We start from the raw sequence: 21,542 nt of genomic DNA on the forward strand, positions 1-21,542 counted from the left end.
AATCGCTTATATGTTGGACCTAGTGTTGAGCCGCAGGTACATATTAGTGTACTTTGCCATGAGTAATGCATGTAACTTAATCTGAACGTCTTGCAATATGGACTGAATTGTCTGAAAATGAACTTTGGGTGCCCAGCATAAACACAATCTAGCTAGGGATTGAAATTATTCATAATTTAGGTCTTTTTTGTTTATGCCAAACTAGTTAATCAGAAAATCGTTTTTAACATTTGATTATCAATTATTTTGTCTTTACTAATTAATTTGACGTTTCAATTCTTGCCAAGACAAGAAAACCTGAAAAGCTTCAATTATTGAACCATATATTAAAAATGTGACATTTTCAACTAGATATGTTTACATTTTCAAGTTTTGCAGGTGCATGTGCAGTACTATAGCTACTCGTGAATTTGGTACGATCTAAGTAGATGGACGATGACCACAGCTTTACATATAGTATTTGTCATAGGCACATAGTTTTCTCAAGACAAGAAGATATATGATGTGAAGCTAGGTAGCTAGGTTCATTAGTGATTGGCCATATATATATGTTTAACCAGTACACCCAACATAATTATAAATGATCGAATTGACCAATCATACATTGGCTGATAATGTAAGCTAGCCGGTGAAAATTAGGCCAGGCAAAGAGGTTATTGGAAATCCTACGTAGACCTCATTAGCATGCAAAAAGCTATGTAGTTTGATTGCTAGCTAGCTACCAGATCCAAGCACTTCTATTTTCTTTCATCACCATCTATGTAGGACAAAAGATTAAATCATTTATATTCTACAGAGTCTATAGCTACCTTAGCTTACGTTGATTGTGGACTATCCACCTTTTCCGCAATCTAAACAACTCATCTGTAGTCCCGGCAAATTTGGCCACATTATTAATTGCAATGCTCGCATTCGAGGATTGGCATCTTGTACTTGTAAATTAATTTTCTGGGTCTAAATGAGTCTCTTTCTTAACCCTTAAAAATCATTGTTCTCTCTCTCTCTCTCTCTCTCTCTCTCTCTCTACTGCTGCTGCCTAGCTTTATTTATTTTTAAATTTCTGGGAGGGATAGGACTTGGAGATCAGAGTGGAGAAGAGCACCTTTGTTTATTGGCCAGGTGGAGGGAAGAGTACCTATAAAAGGGCAGGTATCTGGGGCTTTGAACAGGTGTGTTTGTGCAAGCAAAAGGCGAAGCCAGGAAGTTGGTGAAACCATCGAGCTTTGCAATTTTGCATTCTCTGAACAGAGCACCTTATATAAGGGAAAATATTTAAGGTATGCAGCTGGTTACTTGTAAAATGATAAAAGCACTGCTAGTCTCAGTTGGATCGTGCCTTTTTAGATATCGGTTCCTGGCTCCATGTTCTTTTCTTAATTCTCAAGTGAGCTTATTCCTTGTACGTGTCGCATATTTGCAATTTTGCATGCTATATATATATATATAGTTTAACGGTCCAAATTAACATTGAACGCAGGCATGTCAACTGAAAAATCCAGTAAATGTTTATCATGATAGTGTTTTTAGCCGGTAAATATGATCGAGGCTTCAAGCTAGCTAGGGACATCATGTTTTTTTTTCTTAGAAAACATCAGTTCATTTCAAGTGAATTGGAAACATTAATAGTATTACAGTAATCATCTAGATGCATAAAAATTTCTCGCAGAACTTTTTGAGTTGGACTAATACAGAGCTATTTGCAACTTTGCTTTGCCAACTTTGAGAAAGGTTTTGTATACGAATATTTAGAACTTAAATTGTTTGATATGTAAAGCATTTTTGCTCTCTTTACAACACCAGCAGAGTTGCACAATATTACTGTACCAGTACCACTACTCGGGAATCCAAAAAATTACGTAACCGTAGGTGCATATACTGTTGGTGCATGTTACTGTTAGGTTTTTTCTATTATTATTATTTATTTTTTTTGGTCGGTAGGTTTCTTCTATTATGACTATGGTCCTTTGAAGCGGGTTCGGATCCTATTCCAACCGGGCGCCCGGAATCCCGTACCGGATGGTCAAGTACGGAAGAGTCCAAGGGATGACTCATTTGTTCGGGCGGTCCCTATCTTAGTCTTTTCTGAGTCATCGTCATTTTTGCAATTAGTTTGGACTTAACTTGTCCCCAGTTAAACCTCGCATTCCAAAATCTCTCTTTGAAATTTCTTGTCTCCGATCCTTTTCCATCAACAATGCTGCTTATGTAGCTTCCACTACTCACAATGTGTTGACCAAATCCATGACCATATATATGTTATTGGTTTAGTTAAACTAACAGCCCCTATAAGGTTTAGTAATTACGTCTTTTTTTTAACTTTACATGTACACATACATTGGTTTTAGATGATAAAGACCAACTCTATTAATTCTTGAAACAAATCTGAATATTAGGTATCTTTTTTTAATGGTTATTTATATAAATACGGTAAACATGTTTTAGAGTTCATATTAAGTCATTATTTAAAGGAAGTATATAGCAAGACATAACGACATGTTCATATAAAAGAATAAATCTAGCTATAATTGCAATTGAGAACAACCTATACAACTAAGTTTAAATAAACATAAATGACTAAAAATTAACAAGACCATTTTCCCTGCTCTATGTTCCTTAAAATCAGAGTTCGGATCCCTTTTAATTGCTCTGCCTTTTTTTTTTTTTTTTTTTTTTTGGGGACAAGAATTTGTGTCCTTTGATATACCTTGTAACCAAAGACTTAAAATAACATTTCAAACTCTTACAAGATGACAAATTCTAACTATATATACATCGATCTCCATATTGTACTTTATTCTTCCCCTTATTCTGATATTCTTCTATTAAGTTCTTTATAAGATTTGACTTCATTCAGTGTTTTGAAAGGGCAATCTTATTTGCAAGTGATGACCATGTGCATAAATCAACTTTCCTAACCTTTTGTTCTTCTCTTCACTTGCAACTTTTAATCCATAGGTTGTGCGTTCCGTTAGTTTGTATCTCGAGTTCAGATTGAAACATTAGTTAAAAGTTGCGCTGGCTTATACGTATTTTCCTCTGATTAATATTGTTTTGAATGTAAATCATAACTCCTAAGTATTAAACTCTAAACTGGATCTAAAGTGAGCTGGTTGTGGTCATAAGGATACTATTAACGCAAGTTAGTTTTATTTTTACTATTCTTTCTCAATGATAATTTATAATATCTGGAGTCTTTCACACGGTATCAGTTTATTGACCACATTTAATAGTATAAATAAATTTAATATATAGTACCTAAATTTTTGAAATTGACAAAAGTTGTACCAACCATATATTTAGTCCACATCCCTCGATTATATTAACCCAGTTCCACAAAGGGACAGGTCGAATCTTGTTTTAGTAGGAAGGTTCACACTGACATGGACATAAGAAGGATCAGTACTCACCGTATCTCTCTTGATAATTGAAATAGAAGACGCCTGCCCGTAAGGCTCCTGGTGATATCAGGGGCTTTGTAGAACCAAGGGAGGTTCATGCAGATTCCAAGTTTTGCAACACCAATACTAATTGTCCTTTCCCTTTCTGCTTTCTGTTTAGCCCATTCTAGCTTAACTACTTGTAATATATTTAGCATCTGTCCTTTACTGAGCTCAAGTTTCCAAATGGCAAATAAAGTTTTGTTACAAATTCATAACTTTGAATAGTTTTAATATATATATATAGATGGGACGTTTACCAATCAACGTTTGTTTGCTTTTTTTCTTTTTTGTTCTTTTATGAAAGAAACATATGGACTTGAAGGCCCTGTTTTGAATCACATTGAGAATATAAATTCACATTTTAAGTCATTTTTTTTTCTTGGAAAGGGGTATGTTAAGTCATTTCATATATAGGTAAATTATTTTTCTATAAAATATCTAAAATATTACGTTGTTTGATCAAGTGCAATATGAAGTATGTCTAGATGAGACGTTTACCAATCAACGTTTGTTTGCTTTTTTTTCTTTTCTTTTTTGTTCTTTTATGAAAGGAACACATAGATGTATGTTATTTTGAAGGCCCTGTTTTGAATCACATTGAGAATATATATTCACATTTTAAGTCTTTTTTTTTTCTTGGAAAGGGGTATGGTAAGTCATTTCATATATAGGTAAATTATTTTTCTATAAAATATCTAACATATCTAACAAATCAGTTTTTTTTTTTTTTTTGAAAAAATCGGAATGCATATCATTTAGACAAGAAATTGTGTGTTTGAATGAGACACATGATCCTTTCCGTTCTAACAACCTATGTCGCCCATAAATTTTTGAAAACTTTAACGGGTCTTTCTGAGAGTAAAGTATCTCGTATTATGCATTTTAGTCGCACGTAACTCCATGCATTGCCCATTAGTTATGGTTTGGATTTTCAACTTTAATATGATATCAAAATAGACAATTCATCGAAACATGTCCGGTTGCATTCTAAGAACTTTAGCAGCGTTCTGACCTTGAATTTCTTGCAAGGTTCGTCTTTTCAGAAAAATAATGAGAAAAAAAATCATGTATTGAGTCTTGTATTGACTGATGTTGCACGTAGAAAACAACACAACTGAGGAAGGTTTTATTCTATCACCGACTATATATGCACCTATACCACTTTGAACATGTAGTAGTGTTTTGTACCTTCTGTGTCACCTTCTTGGCGTTAAGTTTATTCTGAAGCACTGCTGAGATATAATCCATTGTTTAAAATTGAAATTGACCTTATTTGACCTTCCTTGTCAAGTAAGGGGACATTTCATTTTTCATAGCGCGCAGTTTATATTTTTGGAATTTCGATCACTTTTGCTCGGTATGAGATCTAGTTGTTTCACACATTTGCAGTTATATATAGCTTAGATTGTGAGAACAGTATTTTTGACAACATCAGAAACATTTTGAACTGTGCAGTAACTATTATTCAAACATAAGCATGGGAGAGGAGCAAGATTTGCAAAGACCAGTGAGCTTTTGGAAGATGCCTGTTGGTGTTTTCTTCAGGGATGCAAGGTATATTTTTTGAGTCACTTTTCAAAGAAAATTATTACCTTTTAATTGCTTTTACCATTGATAATGGAGACGAAAAAAGAAAAAAATTCAATGTATGTTACTGCATATGAACTGATTGATCGATATATGACAAATGCAATCGCAGGAGTGTTTTCAAATGGGATGTGCTTGGTAAGGAGATACTTCAGATTGCAGTCCCTGCTGCTCTGGCTGTAGCTGCTGATCCTGTCGCTTCCTTAATCGACACAGCATTCATCGGTCATATAGGTATGTACGCTTTCGTTTTCTTCATTTGTTTCAAGCATGCACTAAGTTTTAGTCATTCATTCCTAGGATAAATTCTGTTTTTGACTAATGTATGATATGTCCACATCACTAAGCTGTACTTGTAATAAGCCCTGAGTAACTAGTCAGTGCTTCATCGAAAGATTCAGTCATGAATTTTGATTTTCTGTTTTCAGGTCCAGTGGAACTTGCAGCAGCAGGAGTATCTATTGCCTTGTTCAATCAAGCTTCAAGGATTACTATATTCCCACTTGTCAGTATCACCACCTCCTTTGTCGCGGAGGAAGATACTGTAGCAAAAATGAAAATAAAATCGGGAAAAAGCCAGAAATTGGAAAATGGTTCAGGCATGCTTGATGACATGGAAAAAGGGGTTGCTAAAACTAAACCTGAGACGAAAGAGCCTTCCCTAGATGACGAAAATGGTGAAGCGGCAGAAATGGGTAAGCATCTGGGAAATGATGAAGACAAGGAAAATGGTGAGAACTCAGACAAGGGATTAGATGAAGGCAGTGAAGTAAAGAATTCCATACCGGAAAATGCTGAGGTGGAAAATGGAGAAAAAAGTGTTCCTAAAAACAGTGATCCAGAAGAAAATGGTACTCTTTCACTTCCTCACTCAAAGATTAATGAACATCGTGAAAAAAACTATTATGATTAATTGTAACATTTAGTATTGGTTATTTTATTGACCAGGCTCCAAGACAGAGACAGGTATTGTAAACGGTCCATCTGTTGTTATGAGCAAAAATAAGAAGGCAAAGATGAAGAACAAAAAGCGTACTATTGCTTCTGCATCGACAGCACTCATCTTCGGTGCAATACTAGGCCTGCTGCAAGCTATATTTCTCATGTTAGGATCCAAAGTTCTTCTTGGTGTGATGGGTGTGAAACATGTAAGTGGATACGACTCATTGTCTTCTATCACGCATTCTTTGTGTAGTTGCAAATTCTTTGAGAGATCCATTATCAAAAATCAGTTAATCAATCAATCGTTATTGAATGTGGGAAATAATAACAAAGCTTCTTATATATGGAGCAGGACTCCCCTATGCTAAAACCAGCATTGAAGTACTTGACAGTAAGGTCGATCGGTGCTCCTGCTGTTCTTCTTACGTTGGCCATGCAAGGAATCTTCCGAGGGTTTAAGGATACTAAAACTCCTTTATATGTCATTGGTAGGCCTAAGAATCTCTTCTGATATCTTCGTCCTCCTTCTTGCCCTTCAATATCCTTAAACACAAGAAACAAGGGATAGCCGTATATAAGTTAAGTCCTTATGTCTAGTAATGGACAACTCTTCTTGGTTCTTTAGTAGAAGATAATCTCTAAGTGATATATTGACGTCATTATAGGACAAACATCAGACAATGCTGGTTGAGAAAACCATAAACATGAAACTGAAAGTAATCTGATCTAGGCATACGTACAATTTCAAAAATAATTTACCTTTTTGTAGTATTTGGTACTAATCGAAAAAGAGAGTATGTCAGTGTACTGGTTTCATGTGATGAAAACTTACAATAAAGTTGTCAACGAATCAATAGAAAACATTCACAGTTCCATTTAAATACCGGAAAAATGAAGAAGCGTATGCTATTATTGTGAGGCATATTAACTAGTTGTTGAACAGTTTATGTTTCTTTGTCAAACTGATGTTTGCATAAATTTTTTCCCACTCTAGTTTATTTGTTTCATTCTGTAGTTGCGGGATATGCAATTAACATTGCCTTGGATCCACTTCTCATCTTCGTATGCGGTTTCGGCATCAGAGGTGCAGCTATTGCACACGTTCTTTCTCAGTAAGTAGTGTGCCTTTGTCTTGGTATTCCTTTCAGAGCTTCCATTGAGTGTATATCATCTTTGTTAACACGAACAATATTTGGTATCCTTTAAGGTACTTGATGGCAGTGGTCCTCTTCTTAATCTTAATGAGAAAAGTTAATCTCATGCCACCAAGTATTAAAGACTTGCAGTTCGGAAAGTTTCTTAAGAATGGTAATTGGCTTTTTCATTCACTTTAGTTGCTCTCTTTGAAAAGTTCTCATCATCTGAGGTAGATTCATTTGAAGTAGTTATTCTTGGAAACAGGTTCTCTATTGTTGGCTAGGGTGGTTGCTGTGACATTCTGTGTCACCTTAGCTGCATCTTTGGCAGCACGGCTGGGTCCAACTCCCATGGCTGCATTCCAGACATGCTTACAAGTCTGGTTCACATCATCCCTTCTTGCTGATGGGCTAGCTGTTGCAGGACAGGTAATATCAACTTTAGTTTACTCATTTTATAGTTATAAAATCAGAAAATTTAGTGTTAATTGTTTTCGGTATATGAGCTTCTTAATCTTACATCCTATATGTTATTGTCGCCTGCTCTATAGGCTATTCTAGCATGTGCATTTGCAGAGAAAGACTACAAAAAGGCCACAGCTACCGCAACTCGGGTATTACAGGTACTCGAGTTTAACCATTCATGGATACATAGATTTTCAATTTCCTTTGAGAATTTTCACAGGTTGGAATTTCCTTCGAGTTCATATTCCTTTTTTGTCCAGATGGGATTTATCCTTGGTGTGGGACTCGCTCTTGTTGTTGGAGTTGGTTTGTACTTTGGAGCTGGAATCTTCTCAAGAGATGTCAATGTTTTGCACCTTATAAAAATTGGCCTCCCTGTATGCCTGCTTAGTTCATCGAAAAGCTCATAACCTATTATCATTGTTTTTATAATGAACAAAAATTCAACTAATTTGTTTTCACCACATCTCCCAGTTTGTTGCAGCAACACAACCAATCAATTCCCTCTCTTTTGTGTTTGATGGTGTCAACTTTGGAGCATCTGACTTTGCATACTCCGCATATTCCTTGGTAATAAAGTCTTGCACTTATTTGTTTCTAGATCCTGTTTTCTTCTTTGTGATAAACTGTTATTTATTGTCTAAAATAATTAATTGGTTATTACTTTCAGGTTCTGGTGGCCATAGCAAGCATTGTTTCACTGTTCCTTCTCTCTAAATCCGATGGTTTTGTTGGAATTTGGATTGCTTTGACCATCTATATGGGGTTGCGTGCATTCGCTGGCGTATGGAGGTAATTATGCAACTAAAAATGGTGAAGGCTTCAGATTGTATAACCAGTTAACCATATATCTTGGTAGTTGATCGATATATTATCAATTGGGATATTTCATAACAGTCACTTGAAAGTAATTCAAAAATGTCGTCCATCAGGCATTACTTTTTTACATTTATATTCTAATGAATCAGTTGAACTGAGGTTGCCAATAAATTTGCAGGATGGGGACTGGAACCGGACCTTGGCGCTTTCTCAAGGGTCGTTCATCACCACAGCCTTCATAAGTCTAGTAAAATAGGAATACTTAAAGACTCTGTATGGCCATGATTGTTTTCTTTGCTTTATCATCTTCCGGTTAGCGTTATGTATCATAATTTATTCCATCTGCAATATTCCCCATTTTGTATCACGGTGACATCTGAAAGACTCTTTGGTTTAAATGTTTTGTTGTTATACTATAATTTCACACCACCATTGTATTTGATAACTGTTTGAGCCCAAAAGTAATTTTGGCAAGATCCTTTAGTGGATTTAGCACAGCGGGCCGATACCTGCGGCCCAAAAATAAGCCTACTCGGGTTTGGGTTACAGCTTCACCCATTCCGTGATCCATAAGGAAAACGAAACCTTATTGGAGTCGGGTAGCGGGGATTGAATAGGAAACTTCAATCAATATTCTTTCTATGACAAGGAGCAGTCGAAACCCTAGGTATATATACCAGGTTTCAAGGACGAATAAATGATCTCTCTCAAATCAATCAATCCCAGCGATTACAAAGCCTCCCCGGAGCAAACCTTCAACCTCGTTGAAACCCGGTGACCGCGCGCCAGTCCTAGTCTCTCCAAGAGCCGACTGTCAGCATCACCAGATCAACCCGGCGACCGTACTTTCAGTCCTAGTCTCCCCAGGAGCCGACTGCTAGCGCAACTGCCACCGTTACTACCAGCGAAGCAAGGGTAACGCCCTCGCAACCCAGCGAAGCTAAAGTCACGCTTTAGCAAAACCCGTGCTTCTCCCAACTTCCCAGTGATTTCTCTGCTTAGTCTACAACACTAAGTATCGATTCGGTGAACGCAAGAGACCACAACCAAAGTTCTTATCCGTAAGGCAAGAAGTCTTTTTCCGGAAGGCATAGAAAAGAACCTTGTGGCGAGGTTGGTGCTCTCCTCGTCCACAACGCTTGAAGAAGAAGTCAGGTCAAGGGACTCCCCCGACGACTGCACCCCACGGTGCTGACACACCCGCGCAATCACAGCAGCAAAAGAGACAGTTTCAGGTCAACTGGTTTCCGCGTCAAACATTTTGGCACGCCCAGTGGGACAAACTAGTGTCTCTTCGTCAGCATTAGCCATTGGGAAGTCGAGCGAAAATCCTTACCAGAAGGTTTACGCTAACTGCTCAAAGCATAAGATCTCCAGTTACAAACCGCATTCTCGCGCGGATTGTCGTGGTCTTTCTGAAGAACAAGTGACTCAAAGATTCTCTCTTCATTCCCAATCCTCCGATATGTCAACTGAACAGGGAGAGAATCACCCGACCGCTATTGAGGGTCAAACTGTCACTACTAACCAGGCCAGTGAGCCTGTTAACACTACCGCTGTTCCTAACTCGACGGGAAGTGGAGAAAGAGAGGCTTTCGTTGCGAAGCCTATTCCAGAAGGAGCGACCTCCGAGGTCAGTTTCGCGATCATCCTGGAGAATATTGAAAATCATCGCAAGAAGATAGCCGCTGATCTTGAAAGGGAAACCGCGAAGACAGACCAGATCATACGCGAAATAAACCAGCGTATTTCCCGACAGGCAGAGGATACTAAGCAACAAATTGCACAAACAGAGAGTGCATTAAGGGCTCATGCTACAGGTATCGCAGATGAGCAGAGTCAGCAGCAGAAAGTAATCATAGAGGCTATTGCGAACCATACCAAGCAGACGGTTTCAGATATGGCAGGTCTTCGCAAGGATGGAGCGAATCTCGCAATCGAGGTGGCCATGCAAATAGCTGAGCTGAACCAAGCTAGAGAAGTGCTGAATAAAACGTTAGGAGATCCTAACGCTATCCTTGGCTCCCTTGGCCAACCGTCTGGTTCGGGCAAGTACGTGCCGCCGAATCAGCGAGAGAAGGTTAGCAGCAATACCGCTACACCTTCCGCAACCGTTGCTGCTACGCCACTGAAAAATAAAGAACAAGCACTTGTTATCGGCGGCAGCAAAGAAAAAGGCACTTCGTCAGGCGGACAGTCCGCCAGACAGAAGCAACAGGCATTGAAAGGTGGTGAAACTTCGTCCGATTCCACCGTGTTCGTTCAATACGACAGCGATGGGGCAGAAAACGTATATCAAGAGCTGCCAGGAAGCTACTACGGTATTGACCAGACTGGTAACCCGGTCAAGATAACAGCTTTGGCAAAAGAGATGCCTATGCCAGCAGTGACTCTTCAACAACCAGCTACAACCCGCGTTGTGCAGATAGGAGAAGGGGCAGCAACTGTAAACCAAGCAATACCCTTGCAGGCTGCTCGCCATAAGGTGGCGACCCTTCCCCCTCCTCCTCCGGGCCCAGAATATGTGAGACAAGATGAGGTGGAGGAGATGATCAGGCTAGCTAACCCTAGGGCCCAAATGGACGGGGTTTATGAGGGGCCTTTCCTTCCACATATAATGCTCGCGCCCTTCCCTAGGGGTTATAAAAATATCATATTTTCTACTTTTTCAGGGGAAGACACTGAGAATGCAGTAACTCACCTGGCCAGGTTCAAGGTGCAATGCGGCCAGTACCAGAATGATGACATCCTCAAGTGCAGGATCTTTGGCACTTCTCTTTCGGGAGCTGCCTTTCGATGGTTTTCCAAACTCCGACCAGGAACAGTGGCAGACTGGCCCGCAATGGAAAAGCTCTTCCGAGAAACTTTTGGAGCCATTGAGCCTGAGGTTGATTTGGCTTCTCTCACCCAGATGGCCCAGAAGCCTACTGAGTCCGCTGTTGCATACCTCCAACGCTTCCAGATTCAAAAGGCCAAACTGAACGTGATCCTGCCTGAGAAGGAGTTGATCAAATTGGCGATCAAGGGCTTAGAGCCTCGCCAACGAAAGAAGCAACATGGCAGCATGATCCAGTCAATGGGAGAGCTTATCACAGAAGTGGGTAGCTTTGAACATCTTCTCAGAGAAACTGACGCAAGAAAGAATGCATCCAAAGGGACATATGTGCCAGGAAAACATCGCACCGTTGCAGCCCTGCACTATCAGCCAGCTACTTATGACCCTTATTACCCTCATCATGAAGAAGAAATGGTTCAAGAGGAGGATGAGGAAGAGGATAATGACATCGCTGCTTACGAACTGACAGGGAGGAAGAATCCAGCCTTGAAACAATTGAAAATCTCCAAGGAACCTGTCAAGCTCAAATCAATGGCCTTCACTAAACCTGAATTCGCGACATATACATACGATGCCAATAAGGCACATGAGATTCTAGATGAGATGATCGCCGCGAAGATAGTGAAGACTGATTTTGGACCCTTTCCTCGACCAGATCAGCTGAAAGGGAAGAAATACTGCAAATTCCACAACCTGTGGAATCATAATACGGCTGACTGTGTGAAACTTAAAGATCAGATTCAGGTATGGCTTAATAATGGCAGTTTGCAGGTAGAAGCTCTAGTAACAACGGCAACGCTCGTAGACCTGAACCATTTTCCTGACACTGGGATCAACATGGTCGACGTGAGCTGGGCCAAGCAGAACCGGAGGAGACCAACCCTGGATTTGAATACAAAGGGGCAAGGAGACCAATCTGACAAGGATGAGGCCCCTGCAAAGAAGAAGGCTGAACCCGTAAGTCAAGCTTCATCTGTGGTCCTATGCTCGCGATGCAAAGAAGAGTGTAGCATCCAAGTGTCACATGAAGAGGTGGCGCAGACGTTTCGTTTCGGCTCTCTCCCGCCCATTAAGTGGGCCTCGCCATCGAGAAACTATATCAACCTTCTAGCCCTAGAGACAAAGATAAAATGGAGTCGACGTCACTCCCAAAGGACTCCAATTTGTTCAAGAAGCTAAGAGCGGCCGCAGTTGATCGGAAACAAGAGGAGAAGGCTACGACCAAGCACAAAGACATTCTGAACAAGCCCTATATCCCACCTGCTTCAACCGCCACCATCACGGAAGGCAAGTGGTACACTAGGGAAAAGGGAAAGGTAGTGGAAATAAGTCCTTCCAAGAAGAGGAAACTACAGCGCAGATTTGGGGAAGCCAAGCGCGCGCTAGAGGCTCTGGACCAGGGCCTGATCAAACCTTCGCAGTTGGTCAAATCACCTGAGCAGTATCAAAAGGAGATGGAAGCACTAGCTGCTAAGCCATTAATGACTCCCCGCAGCTTCCAAAAGCAAGCGAGCTCAACAGTAGGGCGTGCCAAAATGTTTGACGCGGAAACCAGTTGACCTGTAAACTGTCTCTTTTGCTGCTGTGATTGCGCGGGCGTGCCAGCACCGTGGGGTGCAGTCGTCGGGGGAGTCCCTTGACCTGACTTCTTCTTCAAGCGTTGTGGACGAGGAGAGCACCAACCTCGCCACAAGGTTCTTTTCTATGCCTTCCGGAAAAGGACTTCTTGCCTTACGGATAAGGACTTTGGTTGTGGTCTCTTGCGTTCACCGAATCGATACTTAGTGTTGTAGACTAAGCAGAGCAATCACTGGGAAGTTGGGAGAAGCACGGGTTTTGCTAAAGCGTGACTTTAGCTTAGCTGGGTTGCGAGGGCGTTACCCTTGCTTCGCTGGTAGTAACGGTGGCAGTTGCGCTAGCAGTCGGCTCCTGGGGAGACTAGGACTGAAAGTAAATTCGTCGGGTTGATCTGGTGATGCTGACAGTCGGCTCTTGGAGAGACTATGACTGGCGCGCGGTCACCGGGTTTCAACGAGGTTGAAGGTTTGCTCCGAGGAGGCTTTGTAATCGCTGGGATTGATTGATTTGAGAGAGATCATTTATTCGTCCTTGAAACCTGGTATATATACCTAGGGTTTCGACTACTCCTTGTCATAGAAAGAATATTGATTGAAGTTTCCTATTCAATCCTCGCTACCCAACTCCAATAAGGTTTCGTTTTCCTTATGGATCACGGAATTGGTGAAGTTGTAACCCAAACCCGAGTAGGCTTATTTTTGGGCCGCAGGTATCGGCCCGCTGTGCTAAATCCACTAAAGGATCTTGCCAAAATTACTTTTGGGCTCAAACAATAACTCTAGAGGAGATAGTTGTTTTTTTCTTCGGCAAGGTAGAGGAGATGGTTTGAAACATGAAATTGAAGGGGATGATTCTCTCTCTCTCTCTCTCTCTCTCTCATCCCTACTATTTTTAATGAGTAATGCAAGGTGAACTGTCTTTTTGGGTACCACTTGCATCCCACCGTACGTGGCAGCTGATGTAGCAAAATGACCAACCTATCACAAAATTTCATTAAATGACGTGGTTATGTCACATCAGCTGCCACGTAAGGTGAGATGCATGTGGTACCCAAAAAGATGGTTCACCTAACATTAATCGTTTTATAGAGTCGTTTGTTTTGCCTCACCCTTATGGTGATTCTTCACTGTTATAATGATTTCTCACCTTTGTGGTGATTTTCTTGAGTTAAGGTCATATTTATGCCTTGTTTTCCCTTTTTCTTTCTCTATTTCGACCCTAATCCGTGTCAATTTTGTTAACCCCAAAATCAAAATTTTCATATCTTCTCTCCCAATTTGCTTCCTCTAGAACGCTGGTCTTAGATACATTCTCTTGTTTGTTTCTTCGACACCAACCATACTTGAAATTTGTAGAGGCTAATTCTCAACGTGTTTCATCGCATATCAATTTGAAGGTGTATAGATCTTTCACTTGGATGCATACACCACCTCCTTCCATGTTCTAGTTTGTCTTGTTTCTTGTTTTTATGTGTTTCTTTAGCCCATTGTTGTTCTTTGAGTGGTGGCAATTTAGTAGTGGTGGAGCTGATAAGCTTTTTGGTAGAGAAGGTGGATCTTTGGTGTTGGTGATGAAAAATTCCTTTTAGGAATTTGACCCAAAAATTAATGCGGACTGGAGCGGGAGTTGAACCGGGACGATCAAGAGTTTCCATTCATCGTTGACCCAATGGTGACGAAGCAAAAGCTTCTCTCCGTTGCTGACTTTGGTGTTGATGAAGCGGAGGCTTCCCTTCGCTAATGGTAACGAAGCGAAGGCTTCCCTTGGCTTCGTACTTGGATGATGACGAAGCGGAGGCCTATCTCCGTTGATGATAACGAAGCGAATGGAAGCCTTCGCTTCGTACTTGGATGATGACGAAGCAGAGGCTTCTCTCAGTCACTGGTTTGAGGAGGGGGGTACCTGCAAAAGACCCTCCGATGTCTAAGTCAGTGTATTTCTGAGTTGAGTGTGGTATACTCCATTAGAATTCGATTTCATACCTGGTCGTTTTCCCCCTTATTTATAGGTGCATTACGGTTAGGGCTGCAAGTAAACTTGCAGGGCAAGTCACCATTAATACCTTATTTATTCCTGTAATTATCACAACTTATGACTACAATCATTGTCATTACTGCTGTAATGATTGTCACACTTGCTGCTGACATCATTTTCACATTTATATATTTGTCTTAATTGTAGGACTAAAATATTTGGCCTCTCCCACATTTGGTTGGGTTATGATATTGGAAACGGACTCGAAATCTCCAGCGTTGCTCAACTTACTATGCCATTTAGAAGGAAATGATTGAGATACCAAATTTTATACAAAATTTAGATACCAAATGATGTGGTAGTATGTAGGCCTCATCAAAAAGCCCGCGGATCAAGTGGGCCGATGGAGGCCCGCCGGCCCTGAGGGCTAAAAGCCCGGCCCGTTAAAAAGCCCGCCTCGGGTGGGTAGTGGGCCGGCCCGCAAAAAGCCCGCAAAAGCCCGGCCCGGCCCGTAGGCCCGGCCCGTAAAATATTTTATATATATGTGTGTGTGTGTGTGTGTGTGTGTGTGTTTATATATATATATATATATATATATATATATATATATATATATATGTAGATATGTGTGTGTGTGTTTATATATATATATATATGTGTGTGTGTGTGTGTGTTATATAGATATATCTATATATGTGTGTGTGTTTATAAATATATATATACACACATATAGATATATATTTGTGTGTGTTTATATATATATATATATGTGTGTGTGTGTGTGTGTGTGTTATATATAGATATATCTATATATGTGTGTGTGTTTATAAATATATATATATATATATATATATATATATATATATATATATGTGTGTGTGTGTGTGTGTGTGTGTGTGTGTGTGTGTGTGTGTGTGTGTGTGTGTGTGTGTGTGGAAGTTCTTATATTTCTATATAAAATATGTGCATATATATATATATATATATTCTAAATATCGGTTGACCAATTCGATCGGATTCGAAAATATGGTGAAATTGGCTAAATTTTTTGTTACACTCATAATTTATTGTAATAAACTCATCCAACGGTCGGTTTTTCCATTTTATTTGAATTGATAGGGGTTGCTCTTAGGAGTGTATGATATATAAATATAGGTTTATAAGAGTAACTACGTTTGACCTAGTTGATCGAATTCGAAACGATAACCAAATTTGCTAGATTTTTTACAACCACCATAAAATATTACAATCTCTCAATCGAGCGGTTGGTTTCTCCAAATTCATCTTCCACTTCATGGTTGTTTTAGAATGGACCTCAACAATTTAAATGCAATGTATAAGTCATACAACTTTAGGAGACAAATTAGTATAGGCCAACGTATTTGTAATTAAAAATTGAAATTTTTATCTTATGTCCACACACATCCATCGATGAATTATTTACAAGCGTGATATAAAAAAATAAACAAGTTTTGCGTTCATCACGCCATCGGTCAACCAAGAAAACATGCAAGTGACTACAGTTGACCAATCCGATCGAGTTCGAAACTATGGTGAAATTGACTAAATTTTTAACCACACTCATAATTTATTGTAATAATCACATCCAACGGTCGGTTTTCCCATTTTCTTTGAATTGATAGGGGTTGCTCTTTGGAGCGTGATAAATATAGGTTTAGAAGAGTAACTAGGTTTGACCTAGTTGATCGAATTCGAAACGAAAACCAAATTGGCTGTATTTTTTACAACCACCATAAAATATTACAATCTCTCAATCGAGCGGTTGGTTTCTCCAAATTCATCTTCCACTTCATGGTTGTTTTAGAATGGACCTCAACAATTTAAATGCAATGTATTAAGTCATACAACTTTAGGAAGAAAATTGGTATAGGCTAATGTGTTTGTAATTAAAATTAAATTTTTTTATCTTATGTCCATGCACATCCATCGATGGAATATATACAAACGTGATGTGAAAAAATAAGCACGTTTCGCGATTGTCACGCCATCGGTCAACCAAGAAAACATATAAGTGACTACGGTTGACCAATCCGATCGAATTCGAAAATATGGTGAAATTGGCTAAATTTTTTATCACACTCATAATTTATTGTAATAAACTCATCCAACGGTCGGTTTTTTCATTTTTTTTGAATTGATAGGGGTTGCTCTTTGGAGTGTATGATATATAAATATAGGTTTATAAGAGTAACTACGTTTGACCTAGTTGATAGAATTCGAAACGATAACCAAATTGGCTAGATTTTTTACAACCACCATAAAATATTACAATCTCTCAATCGAGCGGTTGGTTTCTCCAAATTCATCTTCCACTTCACGGTTGTTTTAGAATGGACCTCAACAATTTAAATGCAATGTATAAGTCATACAACTTTAGGAGACAAATTAGTATAGGCCAACGTATTTGTAATTAAAAATTAAATTTTTTATCTTATGTCCACACACATCCATCGATGAAATATTTACAAACGTGATGTAAAAAAATAAGCAAGTTTTGTGTTCATCACGCCATCGGTCAACCAAGAAAACATACAAGTGACTACAGTTGACCAATCCGATCGGGTTTGAAACTATGGTGAAATTGACTAAATTTTTAACCACACTCTTATTTTATTGTAATAATCACATCCAACGGTCAGTTTTCTCATTTTCTTTGAATTGCTATATGTTGCTCTTTGGAGTGTATGATGTATAAATATAGATTTATAAAAAATTAGTGCCTTTAAAAATTTATTTATCAATAAATTAGTATCTATATATAAATAAAGATTTTTTTTTGGTACAATATAGAATTATAGATATGTTATCTTTGATTGTATTTGATCATTATCCAATGAATTTCCAAAGCTTGATTAAAAAAAAAATATTTGTGTCTTTAAATATTTATTTATACATAAAGCCCGCAAGGCCCGGCCCAAAAAAGCCCGCAAGGCCAAGCCCGGCCCTGCCCGAAAAAGCCCGCAAAGCCCGCTTTATATGGACGAGCTTGGATCCGTCTATTTTTAATAAAGCCCGGCCCGGCCCTCTATTATTTAAAAATATAGCAAGGCCCGGCCCGGCCCGGCCCGTTGACGACCCCTAGTAGTATGCCTCGTCATCTGTTTATTTGAAAATTTTGATCAGTGACGGATCCAGGATTCCAAGTTCGGTGGGGCTTGGACTTCTTAACAAAGTGAAGGAAAAAAAATAGTAGAGAATCTCGACGGTGCGAGAGAATTTTATTAATTGAAAAAAAAGATATACCTAGTCAGGTGGGACAAAATGAGTCTTACCCCTCAAATGCATATACAAAATTAAATGACAAACTCAACAATAAAATAAATGTGCAATACAATATAATACAAGAGCATAAACTAACTAAATCTAACTCTACGAGTACAAGAAGCTTCAAACTCTTTAATCACCGACTCATTGTCAATAGATTCAGCATACTCTTTCTCAATGTGTCAAATGACCATTTCAACCAGTTAATCACTTAATCAGTAAGCTCATAAGCTCATTCCCATCAATTATATCATTTTGAGTTTTTGACTGTTTGCAATTACACCATCAAGATCAATTGGAAATCCGAAATCGAACCCATCAGAGAAACATTTATGCCCTTAAGTTTCGGACATTCTGATCAATTTAGGGGAGTTTAGCAGTTTGTTGTGGTTTCCAAAACTTCCAACATTCATACCCTGTCAAGCAGACATAAATTATCTATTCTATAACTTGACACTGACTCAATTCGTCAATAAGAGCAATGCTAGATGACCATATATTTCTAACTCTACGAGTACATGAAGCTTCAAACTCTTTAATCACCGACTCATTGTCAATAGATTCAGCATACTCTTTCTCAATGTGTCAAATGACCATTTCAACCAGTTAATCACTTAATCAGTAAGCTCATAAGCTCATTCCCATCAATTATATCATTTTGAGTTTTTGACTGTTTGCAATTATACCACCAAGATCAACTGGAAATCCGAAATCGAACCCATCAGAGAAACATTTATGCCCTTAAGTTTCGGACATTCTGATCAATTAGGGGAGTTTAGCAGTTTGCTATGTGGTTTCCAAAACTTCCAACATTCATACCCTGTCAAGCAGACATAAATTAGCTATTCTATAAATTGACACCGACTCAATTCGTCAATAAGTGCAATGCTAGATGACCATATATTTCTACCATGTTAGATTAACCACCTTAACATCTCTGGAAGAAGTTCTTCTGGTAACCAATGCAAAATTATAGTCCATGAAGTGAGAGACAATTCATGACATATTTGGTTCCACCAGATTAATTCTAATGGTCTTTCTTTCTATATAATCATTCAAGCACCAGATGCAAAGAAATTTTTTCACCTATATCAACCAAACGAATCGACATTGAAAAAGTATCACACTCTGCTACAAAATTGAATCCAAAAAGGTATTAAAGCAATAGAATTTAACAGTTTTAACTCCTAATTTAAGAAAACCAATTAAAAACTTAGACTTTAGAGTAGTACCTGAACAACACCCAAGAAAGAACTGGTCCAACCCTTTTGAGCTGCAAGTGGAACAATGGCCACAGACATGACTAGTATTTACCTTAGTTAAAAACCAACAAGTCACAAGATCAAATCATCAAATGGAAATCGATTAATGATTAATCAAACTGTAACTTACAGATTAGAATTTAGAAATTTAGAATTCAGAAACCCAAAAGGCCAGAACTTCAGAAATCAGAAGAGAAGAAGCGGAGGACTGGAGGAGGCGAGGAGCCGTCGCCGAGGAGGAGAAGAAGACGGAGAGGGAGAGAGAGATAGTGAGATACCTGGAGGCGGAGCTCGGAGACCGGAGACGGGTTGCTGACTTGCACTCTTGCAGGTTGCCGAGTCAGGAGTGCTCCAAGGATCGGATTGAGTTCGGCGGTGGGGCTTGAAAGGAGAGAAGTAGTCAAAAAAAAAAAAAAAAAAACTATATACCTATTTTTTTTTTTGGCCCAAAATGATTTTGATGACATGGAAATTTTATATTAAAATATTTTATTAGAAAAAAAAATGATAATTGACCAAAAAAATAGTTAAATGAATAAACTCAAATGAATAAAAATTTGGTATCTCAATCATTTTCCTTCTGGAGTAGCACTACAGAACCAGAAACATCAGAACTTTAGAGATTTAGGGTTTAACGTTTGGGTCTATTGTAGAATAAAGGGAAAAGAGAGAAGAGAGATTCAAGAGAATTGTTGTTGTGTATTCCATTGATAATAGGGGCCTCTATTTATAGAGGATTACAAGCACAATACCATTGAGTACAATGAATCCTATTCTAATACAGACTAAGATATCTAGAAGATTCTACCTATATTCCTATTAGGATACATAAACCTGTTTGGACTAGGCACACTACACTACTACAAAAATTGAATCAAACGACACATTACAGTTTTCTGCCGTCTGATTGATTTTTTTTTTTTTGGATGTCGTTTTTGTAAAACCTGTCGTCTGATATGAAATTATGAATCAAATTCAGACAACGTTTCAGGACAGAACTGTTGTATGACCCTAAAAATGAAATTATGAATCAAAAAACTATATACCTATTTTTTTTTTTGGCCCAAAATGATTTTGATGACATGGAAATTTTAAATTAAAATATTTTATTAGAAAAAAAAATGATAATTGACCAAAAAAATAGTTAAATGAATAAACTCAAATGAATAAAAATTTAGTATCTCAATCATTTTCCTTCTGGAGTAGCACTACAGAACCAGAAACATCAGAACTTTAGAGATTTAGGGTTTAACGTTTGGGTCTATTGTAGAATAAAGGGAAAAGAGAGAAGAGAGATTCAAGAGAATTGTTGTTGTGTATTCCATTGATAATAGGGGCCTCTATTTATAGAGGATTACAAGCACAATACCATTGAGTACAAGGAATCCTATTCTAATACAGACTAAGATATCTAGAAGATTCTACCTATATTCCTATTAGGATACATAAACCTGTTTGGACTAGGCACACTACACTACTACAAAAATTGAATCAAACGACACATTACAGTTTTCTTCCGTCTGATTGATTTTTTTTTTTTGGACGTCGTTTTTGTAAAACCTGTCGTCTGATATGAAATTATGAATCAAATTCAGACAACGTTTCAGGACAGAACTGTTGTATGACCCTAAAAAAATTGAGCGGCAACTTTCCCACCATGTCAGTGGTGCCAAATCCCATCTCAAAGTCCAAAATTTTGCCCAACAAGTGCTAATCATACAACGAGAAACAATAAAACTGTGGTCTGATTAATACGTTTGACAGAAAGGAGGGAGATTTCCCACCACGATGTTTCCTTCAGCTCCCCAAAGAGGCAAGCCAAATTAATAGGAGACTAATCCTAAATTTAGATGGCTGCATTCATACCACATTCTTAGACAAATCTGTTGTGTGAGACTGTGAGTCCTTGTCTAAATTGGTAGGGCCTCATCACAAACCCGGTTGAAACCCTACACTTAAGCAAAAAAAAAAAACAGGGAAAAAAAGAGCTAAAGTAACTAGACGGACACAAATACCGAAACCTTCTCTCTCTCTCTCGACAGACCCGAAACCGGCCAAAGCCCTTTCTCGACTCGCCTCACTCTCAACAGACGACCGAAAACCAAAACCCTAGCTAGCTCACTCTCTCGCCAAAATCTCACTCTCCCAAACCAATCTCATCTCTCCGAGTGTGATGGTAGACCACGAACGGGATTGAGGTGGTGAACTGAGATCAATT

At 38.7% G+C, this 21,542-nt stretch overlaps 1 protein-coding gene and 1 long non-coding RNA gene across 4 annotated transcripts; one reads left to right on the top strand and one right to left on the bottom strand.

Annotated features, from left to right (window-relative positions):
- Positions 1-896: 896 nt before the first annotated feature.
- LOC133713462 (protein DETOXIFICATION 43-like) lies at positions 897-8,813 on the top strand. Of its 3 annotated transcripts, none has more exons than XM_062139501.1 (14): positions 897-1,277; positions 4,896-4,994; positions 5,140-5,261; positions 5,456-5,878; positions 5,976-6,175; positions 6,322-6,457; positions 6,964-7,081; positions 7,177-7,277; positions 7,371-7,534; positions 7,657-7,728; positions 7,831-7,947; positions 8,045-8,140; positions 8,241-8,362; positions 8,568-8,813. In XM_062139501.1, exons 2-14 carry the CDS (start codon positions 4,918-4,920, stop codon positions 8,629-8,631), a joined length of 1,812 nt encoding a protein of 603 aa, XP_061995485.1. In that variant the 5' UTR covers positions 897-1,277; positions 4,896-4,917; the 3' UTR covers positions 8,632-8,813. The 3 variants fall into 3 exon arrangements, with proteins under 3 accessions (XP_061995485.1, XP_061995487.1, XP_061995486.1); XM_062139503.1 differs by having other exon boundaries at positions 900-1,277; positions 6,985-7,081; XM_062139502.1 differs by lacking the exon at positions 897-1,277 and adding an exon at positions 4,689-4,797.
- A 9,175-nt stretch (positions 8,814-17,988) lies between these two features.
- Positions 17,989-19,716, bottom strand: LOC133717144 (uncharacterized). Its single transcript, XR_009849441.1, has 3 exons — positions 19,603-19,716; positions 19,295-19,376; positions 17,989-18,882 (listed from the first exon to the last, which is right to left on the bottom strand). It is a non-coding gene; the product is annotated as an uncharacterized LOC133717144 (long non-coding RNA).
- Positions 19,717-21,542: the final 1,826 nt, after the last annotated feature.

This window comes from Rosa rugosa, chromosome 6 (genome assembly GCF_958449725.1).
Source record: "Rosa rugosa chromosome 6, drRosRugo1.1, whole genome shotgun sequence".
Lineage (NCBI taxonomy): Eukaryota > Viridiplantae > Streptophyta > Magnoliopsida > Rosales > Rosaceae > Rosa > Rosa rugosa.